At 44.8% G+C, this 17147-nt stretch overlaps 1 protein-coding gene across 4 annotated transcripts in view; it reads right to left on the bottom strand.

Moving 5' to 3' along the window:
• Window positions 1–17147, bottom strand: part of AP1G1 (adaptor related protein complex 1 subunit gamma 1) — a 94957-nt gene that overhangs the window by 62874 nt on the left and 14936 nt on the right. For all 4 annotated transcript variants that reach the window (XM_039502811.1, XM_039502809.1, XM_039502812.1 and 1 more), the window contains exon 2: window positions 10219–10422. In XM_039502811.1, coding sequence (XP_039358745.1) covers window positions 10219–10419 — 201 coding nt within the window. In that variant the 5' untranslated portion in view covers window positions 10420–10422. The remainder of the gene's footprint in view (window positions 1–10218; window positions 10423–17147) is intronic.

Below are 17147 nucleotides of genomic sequence, written 5' to 3'. Positions count from 1 at the left end.
TCAGTCCTACTTCTTGTTCAGCCAATCGCTCAAACAAACAAGTTAGTTTACGTTTGTAAACAAGAAGCAGGCAGCATTATCTCCTGCAATGTCACCCGCTTTCTCATGGCACTGCTGTAGCCGATGTCACAAGATATTTACGTGACAGATGCACTAAAGATTCATATGTCCTTTCATGCTTCAACCACCATTCCAGGGGATGCGTGTCCATGCTGATGACTGGTTCTGCTCAATAACAATCCAAAGCAGTGCGGATCTACACATGTTCATTTTCATTATCTGAGTCAGATGTCACCAGAAGAAGGTTGATTTTTTTTTTTGGTGGTTTGGGTTCTGTAGTTTCTCCATTGGAGCGTTGCTCTTTTACAACTTCTGAAGCATGCTTCATACCTCGTCCCCCTCAGATTTTGAAAGGCACTTCAGATTCTTAAACCTGTGTAGCTATCTTAGCTATCTGTTAAATCGCACATCATTTCTTTGCATTTTCTTTTTCTTTTGTGTGAATGAAAAGTGAAAGCATAAAACAGAACAGCGGGCTCATCCATCATCAAGTATAACATGATGGTATAACAGAAGTAAAATAAAAAACAGAGCAGAGATATCACAATTTAAATCAGATCAAATTTTTTTTTTTATTTATTTTTTTTTTTTAATTCAAGCATGGCAGCATGGAATGTCCTCTGGCATGATGTGAATAACATGCAAGGAATATATGGCATATCTGTATATCTGGTATGTAAATACTTTGCAAAATGGCTACAAAAAGTGTCATGCATATACCTTAGCACTTTCTGGTGACTGTAAGAAAAGAAGAGAAAGTAAGTAATAATAATAAACAAACTTGTTTGTTGTACTTGCAAGAACAAGAAGAAGAAGTAGCAGGTTTTGTTTTTTTTTTTTTTTTTTTTTAAAAATAAAAAAAAAAAAAAAAATTTAAAGTTGCACTTTTCAGGACAAAGATTGCACTATAGTGAGCAGTAAAGAAGTCAGTGGCACTTATAGAGATAGACTAACAGACATTTGAGCTGATTCATGGTGAATACCCACTTCGTCGGATGCACTTGTATTCACCCACGAAAGCTCATGCTCCAAAACGTCTGTTAGTCTATAAGGTACCACAGGATTCTTTGCTGCTTTTACAGATCCAGACTAAAATGCTACCACTCTGATACGTGTATGAGGTGAACTGAAAAATACTATTTCTTTTGTTTGTATATTATTTATTACAAATATTTGCACTGTAAAAATGATACTTTGGTTTCAATTACAACACAGAATACAATATATATGAAAATGTAGAAAAACATTTAATAAACAAAATATTTAATAAATTTCAATTGGTATTCTATTGTTTAACAGTGCAATTAAAACTGCAATTAATCGCAATTAATTTTCTTTAGTTAATCACATGAGTTAACTGTGATTAATCGACAACCCTAGGTATACCATCTCTCCTGTTTCGTCTATGCTAATTAATTAGCAGAGCCACGCACATCCTGCAGCATATGTTCAGGTGCCCCTCGCCACCCTCTTTGCCGCCACATTGCTCCTGCAGTTGCTCCCGAGACCCTCCTGCTAGCTGTGCAGAGTGGAGGGGAGAGGGGAGGTGCTGATGTCACCCCTTTCCCCTGCCCCTGAAACTCCACATCCGCAGAGCAGGGGAGAGGGGACAGGGCTCAGGAATGGGAGCAGGAGAGAGCCGCTGTGGTCCGAGATCTGAACGAGCCTTCCGGGTGATGAGTGAGTGCCTTAAAGAAACAGCGCATGGTCTCAGAGACTTCCCTCATCTCCCCAGAGCAGGGGCTGGGGGACAGGGCTCAGGAGCAGGAGAACTTTCAGTGAGTGTCTCAAAGAGTCAGTGCAGGGCATCGCTCAGAAACTTCCCCAGCAGCCAGCGCACGCGCACACACACACACACGCAGTCTTTCACACTCACTTCCCAACACATACTTGTGTTATTGTTATTACTTCTTGGTACTTCCTGCAATGCACATATAGTCTCTGTAATTTTATTCTTTCAAAGTGTGTTATGTTAGGTTTTTGACTGATCAATGCATTTCATAATTTTTACTTCTGTCTTACACTAAAATTTAATTCTTTGACTAGTGAGTTTTAAAATGCCTAACCTCTCCTGGCTGGAATAATTATCCCTATGTAACTTTTTTAAAACATATATTATATCTAGGATCTCTGCAGTTTTGAGTTGGGCAATCCCCAAGAACATCTGCGATGTTCAGTGCTTCTTAGTGCTTGCCAGCTTCTCTAGATGATTCATCCAAGTTATCTCACAATTGGTATTTCCACTTACTCAGTTGTTATGGAAGAAGTCTGCTTTCAGCTGGACTCCAAAAGCCCAAATGGGTTTTGATCAGGTGAAGAAAGCATTTACTTCTGCCCCCATCCTAGTACATCTGGATCCATCTAAACCCTTTGTTGTTGAAACAGATGCCTCCAGTTACATGATTGGGGCTGTATTATCTCAGCATAATGGACGCTTGAATGACCTCCTCCGTTGTTCCTTGTATTCTAGGAAGCTGACACCCAAGGAACAAAATTATGAAATCTATGATAACGTGTTATTAGCCATCAAGGCTGCATTTCAGGAGTCATGTCACCACCTAGAAGGTGCACGCTTTCCAGTCCAGGTGTTCGCAGACCATAAAAACCTGGAACATTTCCAAAAGCCCACAACCCTCAACCAATGTCAGATACATTGGTCCCTCCTCTTCTCTAGATTTAACTTCACCCTGCCCTACCAACCCAGTACCCAAAATGGCAAACCTGATAAGGGAGATAACCGTCCCAAACCTGCCACTGTATTGAAGCCCTGCCATTTTATAAATGTGCTGGACATACCAATCTTTTGGCTATTGTGAAGTCCACATTGCCCAATGATCTGCTTGCAGTGACATGGATGTCAGCCAATTCTGATCCAAACTTTTTGGTCAAAAACAAGGAACTCTGCTTGAAAGATTGCCTTTATGTCACCAAGAGACTACTCCAGCTAGGCCACTATTCCCCTCTGCCAAGTCACTTTGGGTACTGGAAGACAGCAAAGCTGATTATCTGCTACTTTTGGCCAAAACTATTCTCCTCCATCAAATCTTACACAGCTTCCTGGGAGGTGTGTTGCCAGATGAAGATCCCCCATGCCAAACCTCCTGATCCCGCTTCCAACCCCATCCCAACTCTGGCCTCTATCTTGATGGACTTTATCACTGACCTCCCCACTTCTCAGGCCTGCACAGCTATACTGATAGTCATCGACCTCCTCACCAAAATGGCGCACTTTGTGTCCTGTCAGAAGATCCACACTGCAAAAGCGATGCTCACTAATTTTTTGACCACATCTTCAAGTTTCCACAAGTTACCAACTGACATTACATACAATTGTTGGCCACAGTTTATCTCCCACTTTTGGAGAGAATTGTTCAAACACCTGAAAATTACCCCATGCATTTGCTCTGCCTACTACCTCCAGACAAATGGACAAACAGAACAGGTAAGCCAAATTCTAGAACAATATCTTTCTACCATCAAGATGGCCAGGCCCCTTTCCTGATGTTCGCCAAGTTCACTTACAATAATTCTGATCACAAATCAACCAGCCAAAACCCCCTTCTATTCCAATTATGGCTTCCGCCCCCTATTTCATCCATCTGTACCACCAGCCTTCTGTGTCCCTGCAGCCTCCAATTTGGTTCAACACCTCCACTGCATTCAAGAAGAATTAAAATCACATTTAAACTTGGCTAAGGAGAACTACAAAAATATGCTGACTTCCATTGACAGGACCATATTCCCATGGCAGTCGGAGACAGAGTATGGCTCTCAACTCAACAGTTGGACATCTTCCAACCCTCAAGGAAATTAGACCACCATTACTTTGGCCCATTCCAGATCATTCAACAGATTAACCCAGAGGCCTTCAAGCTCCAGCTACCCCGTAACATGAAGATACATCCAGTATTGCATGTTTCTTTGTTAAAGAAATATTTTCCTAGTTGTACAAAAGCATGTCCATGCCCCATCTTGGTTCGGGGGCAGGAAGAATATGTGGTAAGACAGATCTTGGACTCTGGGCTCCTCAGAAGACGACTGATGTACCTCGTGAACTGGGAAGTGCATGGACCAGCTGACTGTTCGGGAACCTGCCAGTAACATACACACACCCATCCTCCTTCATGAATTACATCGATTGCACCCCAGCAAGCCGGGTCAAAAGACATTGGGGAAGTGCATCAAGGAGGGATTAATGTAAGGTGATGAGTCACTCCTGTGCTAGGCTCCAGCCAATTCACAAGCCAGGAACTGGTCTTGTGACTCCAGACTACGTACATAAACCTCCCAGGAGGAACAGCAGTTCAGTCTGCTGAGCATCACGTCAAGGCTTAGAACTTGCTTCCACCTAAGAGTAGCATCAGGCTCCTCAAGCCTTAGCCTGCTCCAACCTTGCCCTTGCTCCAGCCCTGCTCCAGCCTTGCTTCAACTCCACCCTGGACTCCAAATTCCAGCTCCAACCACTAGGCCTGACTGCTCCAGCTCCAACCACTAGGACTAACAATCCCCACCACAATTTCTGACCATGGCAACCTGGATGTGTGGAAGACGACAAATATGACAACATGCTCTTGAACAAGGGTTACAGGAGGAACAGTGGAATTTACAATGATTGAGAAGGTAAAAGTTTGCGGGCAGAAATTAGCTCAATTTGCATCACTGAGATGGAGCTGATGGAAAATCCAGGACGAGAAAACAGTCGAGAGATGCAAGACTGAACGGAGAGGAGACAACTGGGAGCCACTAGCAAACATTAAAAAAAGTAACTGAACATGTGTTTGGACGAGGCTGTCCAGAAATAAGATGCAGGGCCCTGGATCTCCAGTTCTCTCATTCTGCTGATCCTTTACAAGAGAACGATCCCTCCATGGACTCTTCTCTCACAACTTCCCAATCCTGCAAAGCTCTCAAAATGCTTTCTTGTGCAACCCCCCCAAGGAAAAACGCTGCAGCGTTCCAAGATACATGAATCACAGTTTGAGAACCAACAATAAGAACATAAGAATGGCCCTACTGGGTCAGACCAAAGGTCCATCCAGCACAGTATCCTGTCCTCCGACAGTGGCCAATGCCAGCTGCTTCAGAGGAAATGAACAGAACAGGCAATCATCAAGTGATCCATCCCCTGTCACTCATTCTCAGCTTCTGGCAAACAGGTTAGGGACACCATTCCTGCCGATCCCGGCTAACAGCCATTGGTGGACCTATCCTCCATGAATTTGTCTAGTTCTTTTTTGAACCCTGTTATGGTCTTGGCCTTCACAACATCCTCTGGCAAGGAGTTCCACAGGTTGACTGTGCACTGTGTGAAGAAATACTTCCTTTTATTTGTTTTAAACCTGCTACCTATTAATTTAATTTGGTGACCTCCAGTCCTTGTGTTATGAGAAGTAGTAAACAACACTTCTTTAACCACTTTCTCTACACCAGTCATGATTTTATATACCTCAATCATATCTCCCCTTAGCCATCTCTTTTCCAAGCTGAAAAGTCCCAGTCTTATTAATCTCTTCTCATATGGAAGCTGTTCTATACTCCTAATCATTTTTGTTGCCTTTTTCTGAACCTTATCCAATTCCAATATATCTTTTTTGAGATGGGGCAACCACATCTGCACACAGTGTTCAAGATGCGGGCGTACTGTGGATTTATATAGAGGCAACATGATATTTTCTGTCCTATTATCTATCCCTTTCTTAATTATTCCCAGCATTTTGTTCGCTTTTTTGACTGCCGCTGCACATTGAGTGGATGTTTTCAGAGAACTATCAATGATTCCAAGATCTTTTTCTTGAGTGGTAACAGCCAATTTAGACTCCATCATTTTATATGTATAGTTGGAATTATGCTTTCCAATGTGCATTACTTTGCATTTATCAACATTAAATTTCATCTGACATTTTGTTGCCCAGTCAACCAGTTTTGAGAGATCCTTTTGTAGCTCTTTGCAGTCTGCCTGGGTCTTAACTATCTTTAGTAATTTTGTATCATCTGCAAATTTTGCCACCTCACTATTTACCCCTTTTTCTAGATCATTTATGAATATGTTGAATAGGACTGGTCCCAGTACAGACCCCTAGAGGACACTACTATTTACCTCTCTCCATTCTGAAAACTGACCAGTTATACCTGCCCTTTGTTTCCTATCTTTTAACCAGTTACTAATCCATGAGAGGACCTTCCCTCTTATCCCGTGGCAGTTTACTTTGCTTAAGAGCCTTTGGTGAGGGACCTTGTCAAAGACTTTCTGAAAATCTAAGTACACTATATCCACTGGATCCCTTTGGTCCACATGCTTGTTAACCCCCTCAAAGAATTCTAGTAGATTGGTGAGGCATGATTTCCCTTTACTAAAACCATGTTGACTCTTCCTCAACAAATTATGTTCATCAATATGTCTGACAATATTGTTCTTTATTATAGTTTCAACCAATTTGCCTGGTACTGAAGTCAGGTTTACAGGCCTGTAATTGCAGGGATCACCTCTGTAGCCCTTTTTAAAAACTGGCATCACATTAACTATCCTCCAGTCATCTGGTACAGAAACTGATTTAAACGATAGGTTACAGACTACAGTTGTTAGTTCTGCAAATTCACATTTGAATTCTTTCAGAACTCTTGGGTGAATATCATCTTGTCCTGGTGACTTATTGCTGTTTAATTTATCAATTTGTTCCAAAACCTCCTCTAATGATACCTCAATCTGGGACAGTTCCTCAGCTCTGTCACCTAAAAAGAATGGCTCAGGTTTGGGGATCTCCCTCACATCCTCAGCCGTGAAGACCAATGCAAAGAATTCATTTAGTTTCTCTGCAATAGCCGTATCGTCCTTGAGTGCTCCTTTAGCACCTCAATCATCCAGCGGCCCCACTTGTTGTTTAGCAGCTTCCTGCTTCTGATGTACTTAAAAAAAAAATTTGCTATTACTTTGAGTATTTGGCTAACTGTTCCTCAAATTCTTTTTTGGCTTTCCTAATTGTATTTTTACACTTCATTTGCCAGTGTTTATGCTCCTTTCTATTTTCCTCAATAGGATTTAACTTCCACTTTTTAAAGGATGCCTTTTTGCCTCTCACTGCTTCTTTTACTTTGTTGTTTAGCCACGATGGCTCTTTTTTGGTTCTCTTACTATGTTTTTTAATTTGGGGTATACATTTAAGTTGAGCCTCTATTATGGTGTCTTTAAAAAGTTTCCATGCAGCTTGCAGAGATTTCACTTTTGGCGCTGTACCCTTTAATTTCTGTTGAACTAACCTCCTCATTTTTGTGTACTGCCCCTTTCTGAAATTAAATGCTACAGTGTTGGGCTGCTGTGGTTTTTTTCCTGCCACAGGGATAGTAAATTTAATTATATTATGTAGAGAGATGGGGGGCGGACAGCTCAAGTCTTCCCTCTTTGGGAACCAGCTATAAAGGCACAATGAAGTAATCATAAAAGAGCACTCTGAGGTTTAATTCCAGACATATGTGTATGTGAAATATCTGATTGCTAAAATTCATCTTGAGAAATAGCTGGTGAGCTTCAGTGTCATGTAAACACAAACTGGCTTCATGCAAAGCTCTATTCGGTAACATAACCAGGCTGAAGCTCTCACCAGATCTAGTGAATGGAAGAAACCTTGACACCAGCATATCCATTTCACTTAGAGGAAAGACAATACAGATTCTGCTTTCCTTTTCTAATTGGAATGTCAGCAAAGCAAGACATGTAGGTAGGCTTGGAAGGAAGCAGTTCTGCCCTTCACCTTCTCTGGCACCTTTTCCATGTTAGTCTCTTTTTTTTGGCTACCCCCTCCAGCTCCAAGTCCCCCAAACCTCAAGCTGATGATGCCAGGAATGTGATCACATCTGGGGACTGAGCAAGAGGGGAACTGCAGTCCAAGTCAAACCCAGGCCTTCACAAGACCACTCATTTTCTCCTTGTATGACTTATCCCTCTGCACGCTAATAACTTCCTATCCTGGGATGCTAAAGTCTTGAACCCCTATCAAAGAGGATTCCACTGCTGGGCAGTACATTTCTTAAGCAGTTCCCTGATCCTGACACAAAGCAGGAGCACTCTTCACTTGACATCTGCAGGCCAAAGAGTAGAGAACACGTCCTTCATAGAGCCAGCATTTTGCAATGTAACTCCCAGTTCTCTAAAGAGCAGAGCGGTCAAAGCTTTGCCTATTACTGACCCTGAGAGCCTCCTGTGGAAATCTCCCCTCCCAGCTTACTGGCCCCACCATTTTCTTGTGGCAACCACAGGGACATAAGAATTGCCACACTGGCTCAGACCCAAGATTCATTTAGTCCATTACCCTCTGTCAGATCGTGACCAGAACCACATGCTTCAGAGGAAGGTGGAAGAACTCCACAATAGGCAGTAACCTTCCCCCCATAGGCACCCACTGGCAGCCCCCCCGATCAGCGCCTCCCACCCACCAGTGGCCCTGCCGATTAGCATCTCCCCCTCCCTCCCAGCACACCCCACCTGTGCCTCAGCTGTGGCATTCAGGAGGCACGGAGGGGGGGGGGGGAAGAGGAGCGAGGGCGGGGCATGCTTGGGGAAGGGAGTGGAATGGGGCAGGAAGAAGTGGGCCCAAGGTGGGGCCTTGGGGAAAGGGGTGGAGTGGGGGCGGGGTCTGGGGCAAAGCAGGAGGTCGAGCGCACATGTGTGCGCACACACACACACACACACCCCGGCACAGTAGAGAGTCGTCTCCTTTGCTTCCTCCTACATAGATCCTATCCTGGTTTCTTATAGTTAGAAATTGGCTTAAGCGCTGAACTACAAGGTTAATAGGTTTTAACATCAGAATGGACCATAAGATCATTTAGTCTGACTTCAAGCATATTACAGGCCAGAGAATTTCACCTAGTTACTGCTGCATTGAGCCCAATAAAGCTTAATATCCCTTTCAAAATTTCTCATTAATTATAACTCTGGATATTCTTGATACCTATAAAGATATCCAACCCCTTTTTGAATCTTGTTACGTTCTCAGTTGGAATGAATTCCCGTGGCAATCAATTTCACAGTTTAACCAAAGTGTTTGGTTACATGCAGTAGCAATATTAGGAAGGTATGAATGGGACAAGATGTAAATAAACTTGTTCTAATACAATAGCTACAACTGCTTGATACATCCCTCTATCCTGGGAGAGGAAATGAACTACCCAGCTACACGATGGATAATTTTATGTTTACTAGAACAGTCTGACCTCACTCCTGCAGCCTCCAACTTGTCTATCATCATCAGGGCATTTCGGAATTTGGTTCTGCTTGAACGCATTTACTGTACCAGCCACATGGTGTGTTTGCAAATTTGATCAAGGATGAATTTACACCAGAGACACGAAGCAGCCTCAAGGGTTCCACCAATATGCCTGGGTTTTTGAAGTGTAGTTATGCCAGGAAAGCCTCTGCAAGCATTAGAGGCTTAGGCGGAGATACAATCAACAGGAAGCTTTATGGCATGAAGATGATTTTGTCACAATGATTAAGCAACAACTCCAACCAGAAGTGTTCTGTAGAACAAGAACTTCCCCCTTCCGTTCTCTCTCTCACACACCACACCCCCATCCAGCCCACGATTAACCAGTGGAACTCTCTGCCACAAGACAGAAGCCAAGACTTTAGGATAATTAAAAAATGAATTAGACATGTATATGGTTAATAAAATATTCTCTCAGTCACATTAGCTAGAATAAAAGCGTAACAGTATTTCTGTTTCAGAGCACAAACCACCCACTGCCCGCCTGGGGTTATGATGAAACTTCCTATATAAGCAGATGAGTGCCTATTTGTTGATTATGGGGTTTCATATCCCTTCCACTGGCACTTGCCACCATCAGAGAAAATATTGGGCTAGATGGACTACTGGTCTGATCCAGTCTGGAAATTCCCACATTTCCTTTCCACAGAACACAGAAATCACCATACCCAGTTACCAGACAGTACCGCAGGCTGGACATTGTCATGAAATTCAGGACATTTTTATACAAGCCTTGATTAAGGATGGACAGATTACAATTAGAATGTATACCAGTTACATGGGCAGAACAAACTTGCCCAGATTCAGAAGAAAACAAACCAAGACAGACTCCAAAAGCTACTAAATTCTCCTTAACAGAAGACAACAGGAATTGGAGCTAAGTTCCAGCTAACCCTACCTGTCCAAAATGCGCAGGATAACCCAACATGTGCATGTACAGTAGTTTTGCCACATTCCGGCAGCGGTATGTATTATCCTCTTCTCTGAAGGATGACCGGATGGCAGCACATTCTTTCTGAATCATTTCTCGCTCTTCTGCTTGGGTTCGTGCTGTCCGGATGGTCCGGATCAGCTCCCGCAGTCTGATGGGGGCTGGCATCCTCTGGGAGAGGGGAGAAAAAGAAATGCATGTGTAAAACCTCCACAACAAAAGGAAACTTCACAGCCTTCTCAGCTTTCAGTATGGAAGAGCGTTTTCCTCCTTGCCCTATGGATTATGGATGGTCCGGCTCTTAGGTGGAGGCACACAAGCTCTTGCCCGCAGACACCGCCCCCCATCCCCCCCAGCAGAGTCAGTGCACAGGGAGCATGGGTGCAGTGCACGGAACCCCGTGGCCCCCCTGCCTACGAACCGGACCTGCTGCTGGCTGCTTCTGGGGCTCAGCACGGTGTCGGAACAGGTAGGGACTAGCCTGCCTTAGCTGGGCAGCACCGCCGACGGGACTTTTAACGGCCAGGTCAGTGGTGCTGACCAGAGCCGCCACAACCCAGTCCCTTCCATTCCACGACCCAGTTCTGAGTCAAGACCCACAATTTGAATATCACTGCTCCAGGGACCACACACACTGAGCATCCAAAGCTCCCAATTAATTCAGTTGCAGTTGTGAGTACTCAGAACATCAGAGCCCAGTTGACTCAAACTGGGCACCCAGAAGATGAGGAACACCCAGATACCTGTCAAAACACTGCTTTCAGTAACATGCCCAGTATCACATAGCATGTCTATACTAGAGCTAGGGATAGAACCCAGTTCTCCTGGGTGGTATTTCAACTGCTTTATATGTAAAACCATCCTCTCTCTTCCTGCAGTCCCTTGCTTCAACTGATCCTGGAGCATCTTCCAGTCCATCGCGATCTCTGGCCACTAAAAGTACGAATGCGCAGCAGAGCTGAGACAGGCAGCGTACCTGCCCTAGCCTCACGTCGCTCCCAGAAGCGGCTGGCTGCTGGCACGTGTCTGTGGCCCCTGGGGGCAGGGGGAGGCGGCTCCATGTGCTGCCCCCGCCCCCAACATTGTCCCCACAGCTCCCTAGCCAATGGGAGCTGTAGGGGTGGCACTTGCGGGTGCAGGCAGCACACAGAAACCCGTTGCCCCATCCCCCCAGGGGGCGCAGAGACGTGCCAGCAGCCAGCCGCTTCTGGGGGCGGCGTGGGGCCATGGCAAGCAAGCAGCCTGCCTCAGCCCCGCCGACTGGGAGCCGCCTGTGGTAAGCGCCTCCCTCCCAGAGCCCGCATCCCTCATCCCAATCCTCGCCCCAGCCTGGAGCCCCATCCTGCACACAAACTCCCTCCCAGCGCCCATACCCCTCACCCCCTCCTGCAGCCAAACTCCCTCCCAGAGCTTGCACCCTTCACTCCTGCACCCCAACCCCATCCCAGGCTCAGACAATGCACACCCCACAGTTGAGAATGTTACACTGATATGACAATCCCTGAAGGATTTTGGATCTTTAAACCACAAATTACACTAATAAAAAGTAAAACTCATGAAATGTCCAGTGGATTCTATGAGATTAGGTGCAGTGTAACCATATGACCCCTGCATCCAAACTCCCTCCCCAGCTTGCACCCCTCACTACTGCACCCCAACCCCTTGCACCAGGCTCAGCATGGCACCCACTCACACACACTCCAAACCCCTCAGCCCTAGCCCAGAGCCTGCACCCCCTTCCACACCCCAACCCTCTGCCCCAGCCCAGTGAAAGTAGGGGGGGGAGCAAGCGGCAGAGGGAGGGGGGAACGGAGTGAGCGGGGAGGGGCCTCGGGGAAGGAGAGAGGTAGATCCTGGGTTGATCTTAAATTCAAAAAGTTATCTTGTGCATAAAAAGATTGGAGACCACTGCTGTAGACACTACCTATGCCAACAGGAGGGGTTTGCCCCTCTGCATCGGTAATCCACCTTCCCACGAGGCTGTAGCTCCGTCAATCTACCACTGTCTGCCTAATTCTTCTGTCGACCTACCATGGTCTACATCAGGGGTTAGGTCAGCATAACTACATCTCTCGGAGGTGTGGATTTTTCACACTCCTGACAGACATAGCTATGCCAATGTAAATTTTCAGTATTGACCAGCCCTAAAATGCATACATACAAGGGGGTTGAATTAAAGTTTCAAAGGCAACCTTCATAACATTAACACTTTAAGTATAGTTTGTTAATGCTGTTATAAATATAACAGTCACACTAAGAGGCAATGGACAAAATCTAAAGATTACTTTCTGGTTTGTTGTGGTTATGATGTGAGCAGGAAAACTACTGTTAAAAAAGCTAGCAATCCAAGAATGGCTAGATAGATAGATGGATGGCTTTAGACAGATGTTGGATAAGCTATGAAGATACTTCTCGTTTTTGTTCAGTTATGAAATACAGCAACAATCTTCAAATGGATGTCATCTGACATTTACTATTTCCTGGGCAGGATTTGCGATTGTATCATGCTCTCCAAACTTCCTGCCCCAAAAAAGCAGAATCACAGACTTGCCAAAGGAGGGCATTCTGAAGGGCACTTTAGTTATAAACAACGCTACTATTTATTTATCCATGAGACTTTGACTATGTCTACACAGCCAACGCGCTTTAACGTGGTTGTGCAGTTGCAGCTCCAATGCTGGGAGAGAGCTCTCCCATTGCTGTAATAAAACCACCTCCATGAGGGGAATAGCTACCAGCGTTAGGAGCGTGGCTCTTAGCGCTGTAGCACTATCTACACTGCCACTTTACAGTGCTGAAACTTGCATCGCTCGGGGGGGTGTTTTTTCACACCTCTCAGCGAAAAAAGAAATGGGTTTGTGCAGGAGATCCCGTTTGGTTCTCAGGGTGGGGGTGGGGGGGTGGGGTGTGTGCCAGAGTCAGGGCTGGGGTCGTGGGGGTTTGTGTGAAGGAGTCAAGCAGAGGGCTGGGTGTGTATGAGGGGGGTACAGGGCTCAAGGCAGGGGCCGGTGGGGGGGGGGTGAGGGGCACAGGGCTCAGGCGACAGGCCTGGGGGGTGTGCAGGGCTGTGGGGCTCAGGGCAGAGGGCTGGGAGGTGTGTGAGAGGGGTCAGGGTAGAGGGCTTGAGGAGATATGCCCCTATTACAAGGCCCTGCCCCCGCTTCTTCTCTGCCTCCAACTGGAGTAGCGAGCACGCTGCCTCTGCTCCTTCCGGACCCCCTCCCTCGCGAGGGCCATCAGCTGATCGGCCGGAGAGGCGGAGGAGGGGCAGGAACCCAGCACACTGCGGGAAGAGGCAGGGGAGCCGGCAGGACCAAGCTTCTGCCCCCGCGAGAGTGGGGGAGCAGAGGGCGGAGAAGAGTGGGCCGGGCCAGGCAGGACTTTAAATGGCACGCTGCTGCCTGCCAGGACTCCGGCAGGTAGCATCATGCCATTACGTCTTTGGCACGTGTGCCATAGGTTGCCGACCCCTGATCTACACCAACCTTCTATATAGCTGTGACATGCTGAGTACCTTTCCCAGACCTGAAGAACTCTGTATAAGCTTGAAAGTGTCTTTCACTAACAGAAGTTGGTGCACTAAAACATTACCTCTCACACCTCTCTAACATGATTCTTGTCAGTTTCACAATTGCGCAAAGCACTAGAGTGGTCTGCAGACTTCAGAATCAAAAACAGCATTGATTCATATTCATTTTGCATATGGGAGGCTCTTTACAGCCATAAATGGTAGCATTTTTTTTTTAAATGAAAGCTTAGAGTCTGCAGAAGTTGATAGTTTAGTTCCTTCCTCTCCCCACCACCATTCACCAAAGGACGTTTCCTATGCCCTGTTGGCAAGTAGATTTTGCAAACACTGGAAGTGGATTCCCCAATGTTAACTCTGCCATAGTTCACCACTCCTCCAGTCCTTGTCCTCTTCACTCCTACTGCACTTAGTCATGAGTCACTCCTACTGCACTTAGTCATGAGTCACTAGAGCCCATACTTCCACCGGATGTTCAGAGGGAAGGATTTGCACTTAATAATGACACTCATACAACCTGAACAAGTCCTGCTAACATTCTCAAGAATTTAACAGTAGACTCCTAAACAGAAAGCTTCTTGTACTAAATATCTTACACTTATATAGTGCCTTCCAAACCCAGAGATCCCACAATGCTTTAACAAGATTAATTGGTCATAAAAGAAGGCAGCTGCTGTTTAACAGCACAAAGCAATGCTACCCAACAACTTATGGCAGGAAGTAAGACTTGGTCTATAAGGCAGCTTATGTCGGCCTAAGGATAGACAGGGGAAAAAGGGAGGAGGTGTTGCCTTATATATTAAAAATGTACACACTTGGACTGAGGTGGAGATGGACATAGGAGACGGAAGTGTTGAGAGTCTCTGGGTTAGGCTAAAAGGGGTAAAAAACAAGGGTGATGTCGTGCTAGGAGTCTACTACAGGCCACCTAACCAGGTGGAAGAGGTGGATGAGGCTTTTTTTAAACAACTAACAAAATCATCCAAAGTTCAAGATTTGGTGGTGATGGGGGACTTCAACGATCCAGATATATGTTGCGAAAATAACACAGCGGGGCACAGACTATCCAATAAGTTCTTGGACTGCATTGCAGACAACTTTTTATTTCAGAAGGTTGAAAAAGCTACTGGGGGGAAGCTGTTCTAGACTTGATTTTAACAAACAGGGAGGAACTCGTTGAGAGTTTGAAAGTAGAAGGCAGCTTGGGTGAAAGTGATCATGAAATCATAGAGTTTGCAATTCTAAGGAAGGGTAGAAGGGAGTACAGCAAAATAGAGACAATGGACTTCAGGAAGGTGGATTTTGGTAAGCTCAGAGAGCTGATAGGTAAGGCCCCATGGGAATCAAGACTGAGGGGAAAAACAACTGAGGAGAGTTGGCAGATTTTCAAAGGGACACTATTAAGGGTCCAAAAGCAAGCTATTCCACTGGGTATGAAAGATAGAAAATGTGGCAAAAGACCAGCTTGCCTTAACCACGAGATCTTGCATGATCTAAAAAATAAAAAGGAGTCATATAAAAAAAATGAACAGGAGTACTTGTGGCACCTTAGAGACTAACAAATTTATTTCAGCATAAGCTTTCGTGGGCTACAGCTCACTTCTTCGGATGCACAGAATGGAACATACAGACAGAAGCCATGTACATTGGCCAAACCGGACAGTCTCTACGCAAAAGAATAAATGGACACAAATCTGACATCAGGAATCATAACATTCAAAAACCAGTGGAGAACACTTCACCCTCTCTAATCACTCAGTGACAGACTTGAAGGTGGCAATTTTGCAACAACAAAAAAACTTCAAAAACAGACTGCTGAACTCAAATTAATATGCAAATTAGATACAATTAACTTAGGTTTAAACAGAGACTGGGAATGGTTGGGTAATTACACTAACTGAATCTATTTCCCCATGTTAAGTTCTCCTCACACCTTCTATGGGTCATTTCGATTATCACTTCAAAGGTTTTTTTTCTCCTGCTGATGATAGCTGATCTCAATTGATTGGCCTCTTAGAGTTGGTATAGGTACTTCCACCTTTTCATGTTCTCTGTATGTATAAGTATCTTCTGTCTGTGTGTTCCATTCTATGCATCCGAAGAAGTGAGCTGTAGCCCACGAAAGCTTATGTTGAAATAAATTTGTTAGTCTCTAAGGTGCCACAAGTACTCCTGTTCTTTTTGCGGATACAGACTAACGCGGCTGCTACTCTGAATCCTGTCATAAAAAAATGGAAACTAGGACAGATTACAAAGGATGAATATAGGCAAACAACACAGGAATGCAGGGGCAAGATTAGAAAGGCAAAGGCACAAAATGAGCTCAAACTAGCTGCGGGAATAAAGGGAAACAAGACAACTTTTTATCAATATATTAGAAGCAAGAGGAAGACCAAGGACAGGGTAGGCCCACTGCTCAGTGAGGAGGGAGAAACAGTAACAGGAAACTTGGAAATGGCAGAGATGCTTAATGACTTCTTTGTTTCGGTCTTCACCAAGAAGTCTGAAGGAATGCCTAACATAGTGAATGCTAATGGGAAGGGGGTAGGTTTAGAAGATAAAATAAAAAAAGAACAAGTTAAAAGTCACTTAGAAAAGTTAGATGCCTGCAAGTCACCAGGGCCTGATGAAATGCATCCTAGAATACTCAAGGAGCTAATACAGGAGGTATCTGAGCCTCTAGCTATTATCTTTGGAAAATTATGGGAGACAGGAGAGATTCCAGAAGACTGGAAAAGGGCAAATATAGTGCCCACCTATAAAAAGGGAAATAAAAACAACCCAGGAAACTACAGATCAGTTAGGTTAACTTCTGTGCCAGGGAAGATAATGGAGCAAGTAATTAAGGAAATCATCTGCAAACACTTGGAAGGTGGTAAGGTGATAGGGAATAGCCAGCATGGATTTGTAAAGAACAAATCGTGTCAAACCAATCTGATAGCTTTCTTTGATAGGATAACGAGTCTTGTGGACAAGGGAGAAGTGGCGGATGTGGTATACCTAGACTTTAGTAAGGCATTTGATATGCTCTCGCATGATAGTCTTATTGATAAACTAGGCAAATACAATTTAGATAGGGCTACTATAAGGTGGGTGCATAATTGGCAATTAATGGTTCCCAATCCTGCTGGAAAGGTATAACAAGTGGGGTTCCGCAGGGGTCTGTTTTGGGACCGGCTCTGTTCAATATCTTCATCAACGACTTATATATTGGCATAGAAAATACGCTTATTAAGTTTGCAGATGATACCAAACTGGGAGGGATTGCAACCGCTTTGGAGGACAGGGTCATAATTCAAAATGATCTGGACAAATTGGAGAAATGGTCTGAGGTAAACAGGATGAAGTTTAACAAAGACAAATGCAAAGT

The sequence above is a fragment of the Mauremys reevesii genome, linkage group 16, assembly GCF_016161935.1.
Source record: "Mauremys reevesii isolate NIE-2019 linkage group 16, ASM1616193v1, whole genome shotgun sequence".
Taxonomy (NCBI): domain Eukaryota; kingdom Metazoa; phylum Chordata; order Testudines; family Geoemydidae; genus Mauremys; species Mauremys reevesii.
Note: the sequence above shows the minus strand (reverse complement) of the source record. Positions and strands in the feature narration are given on the sequence as shown.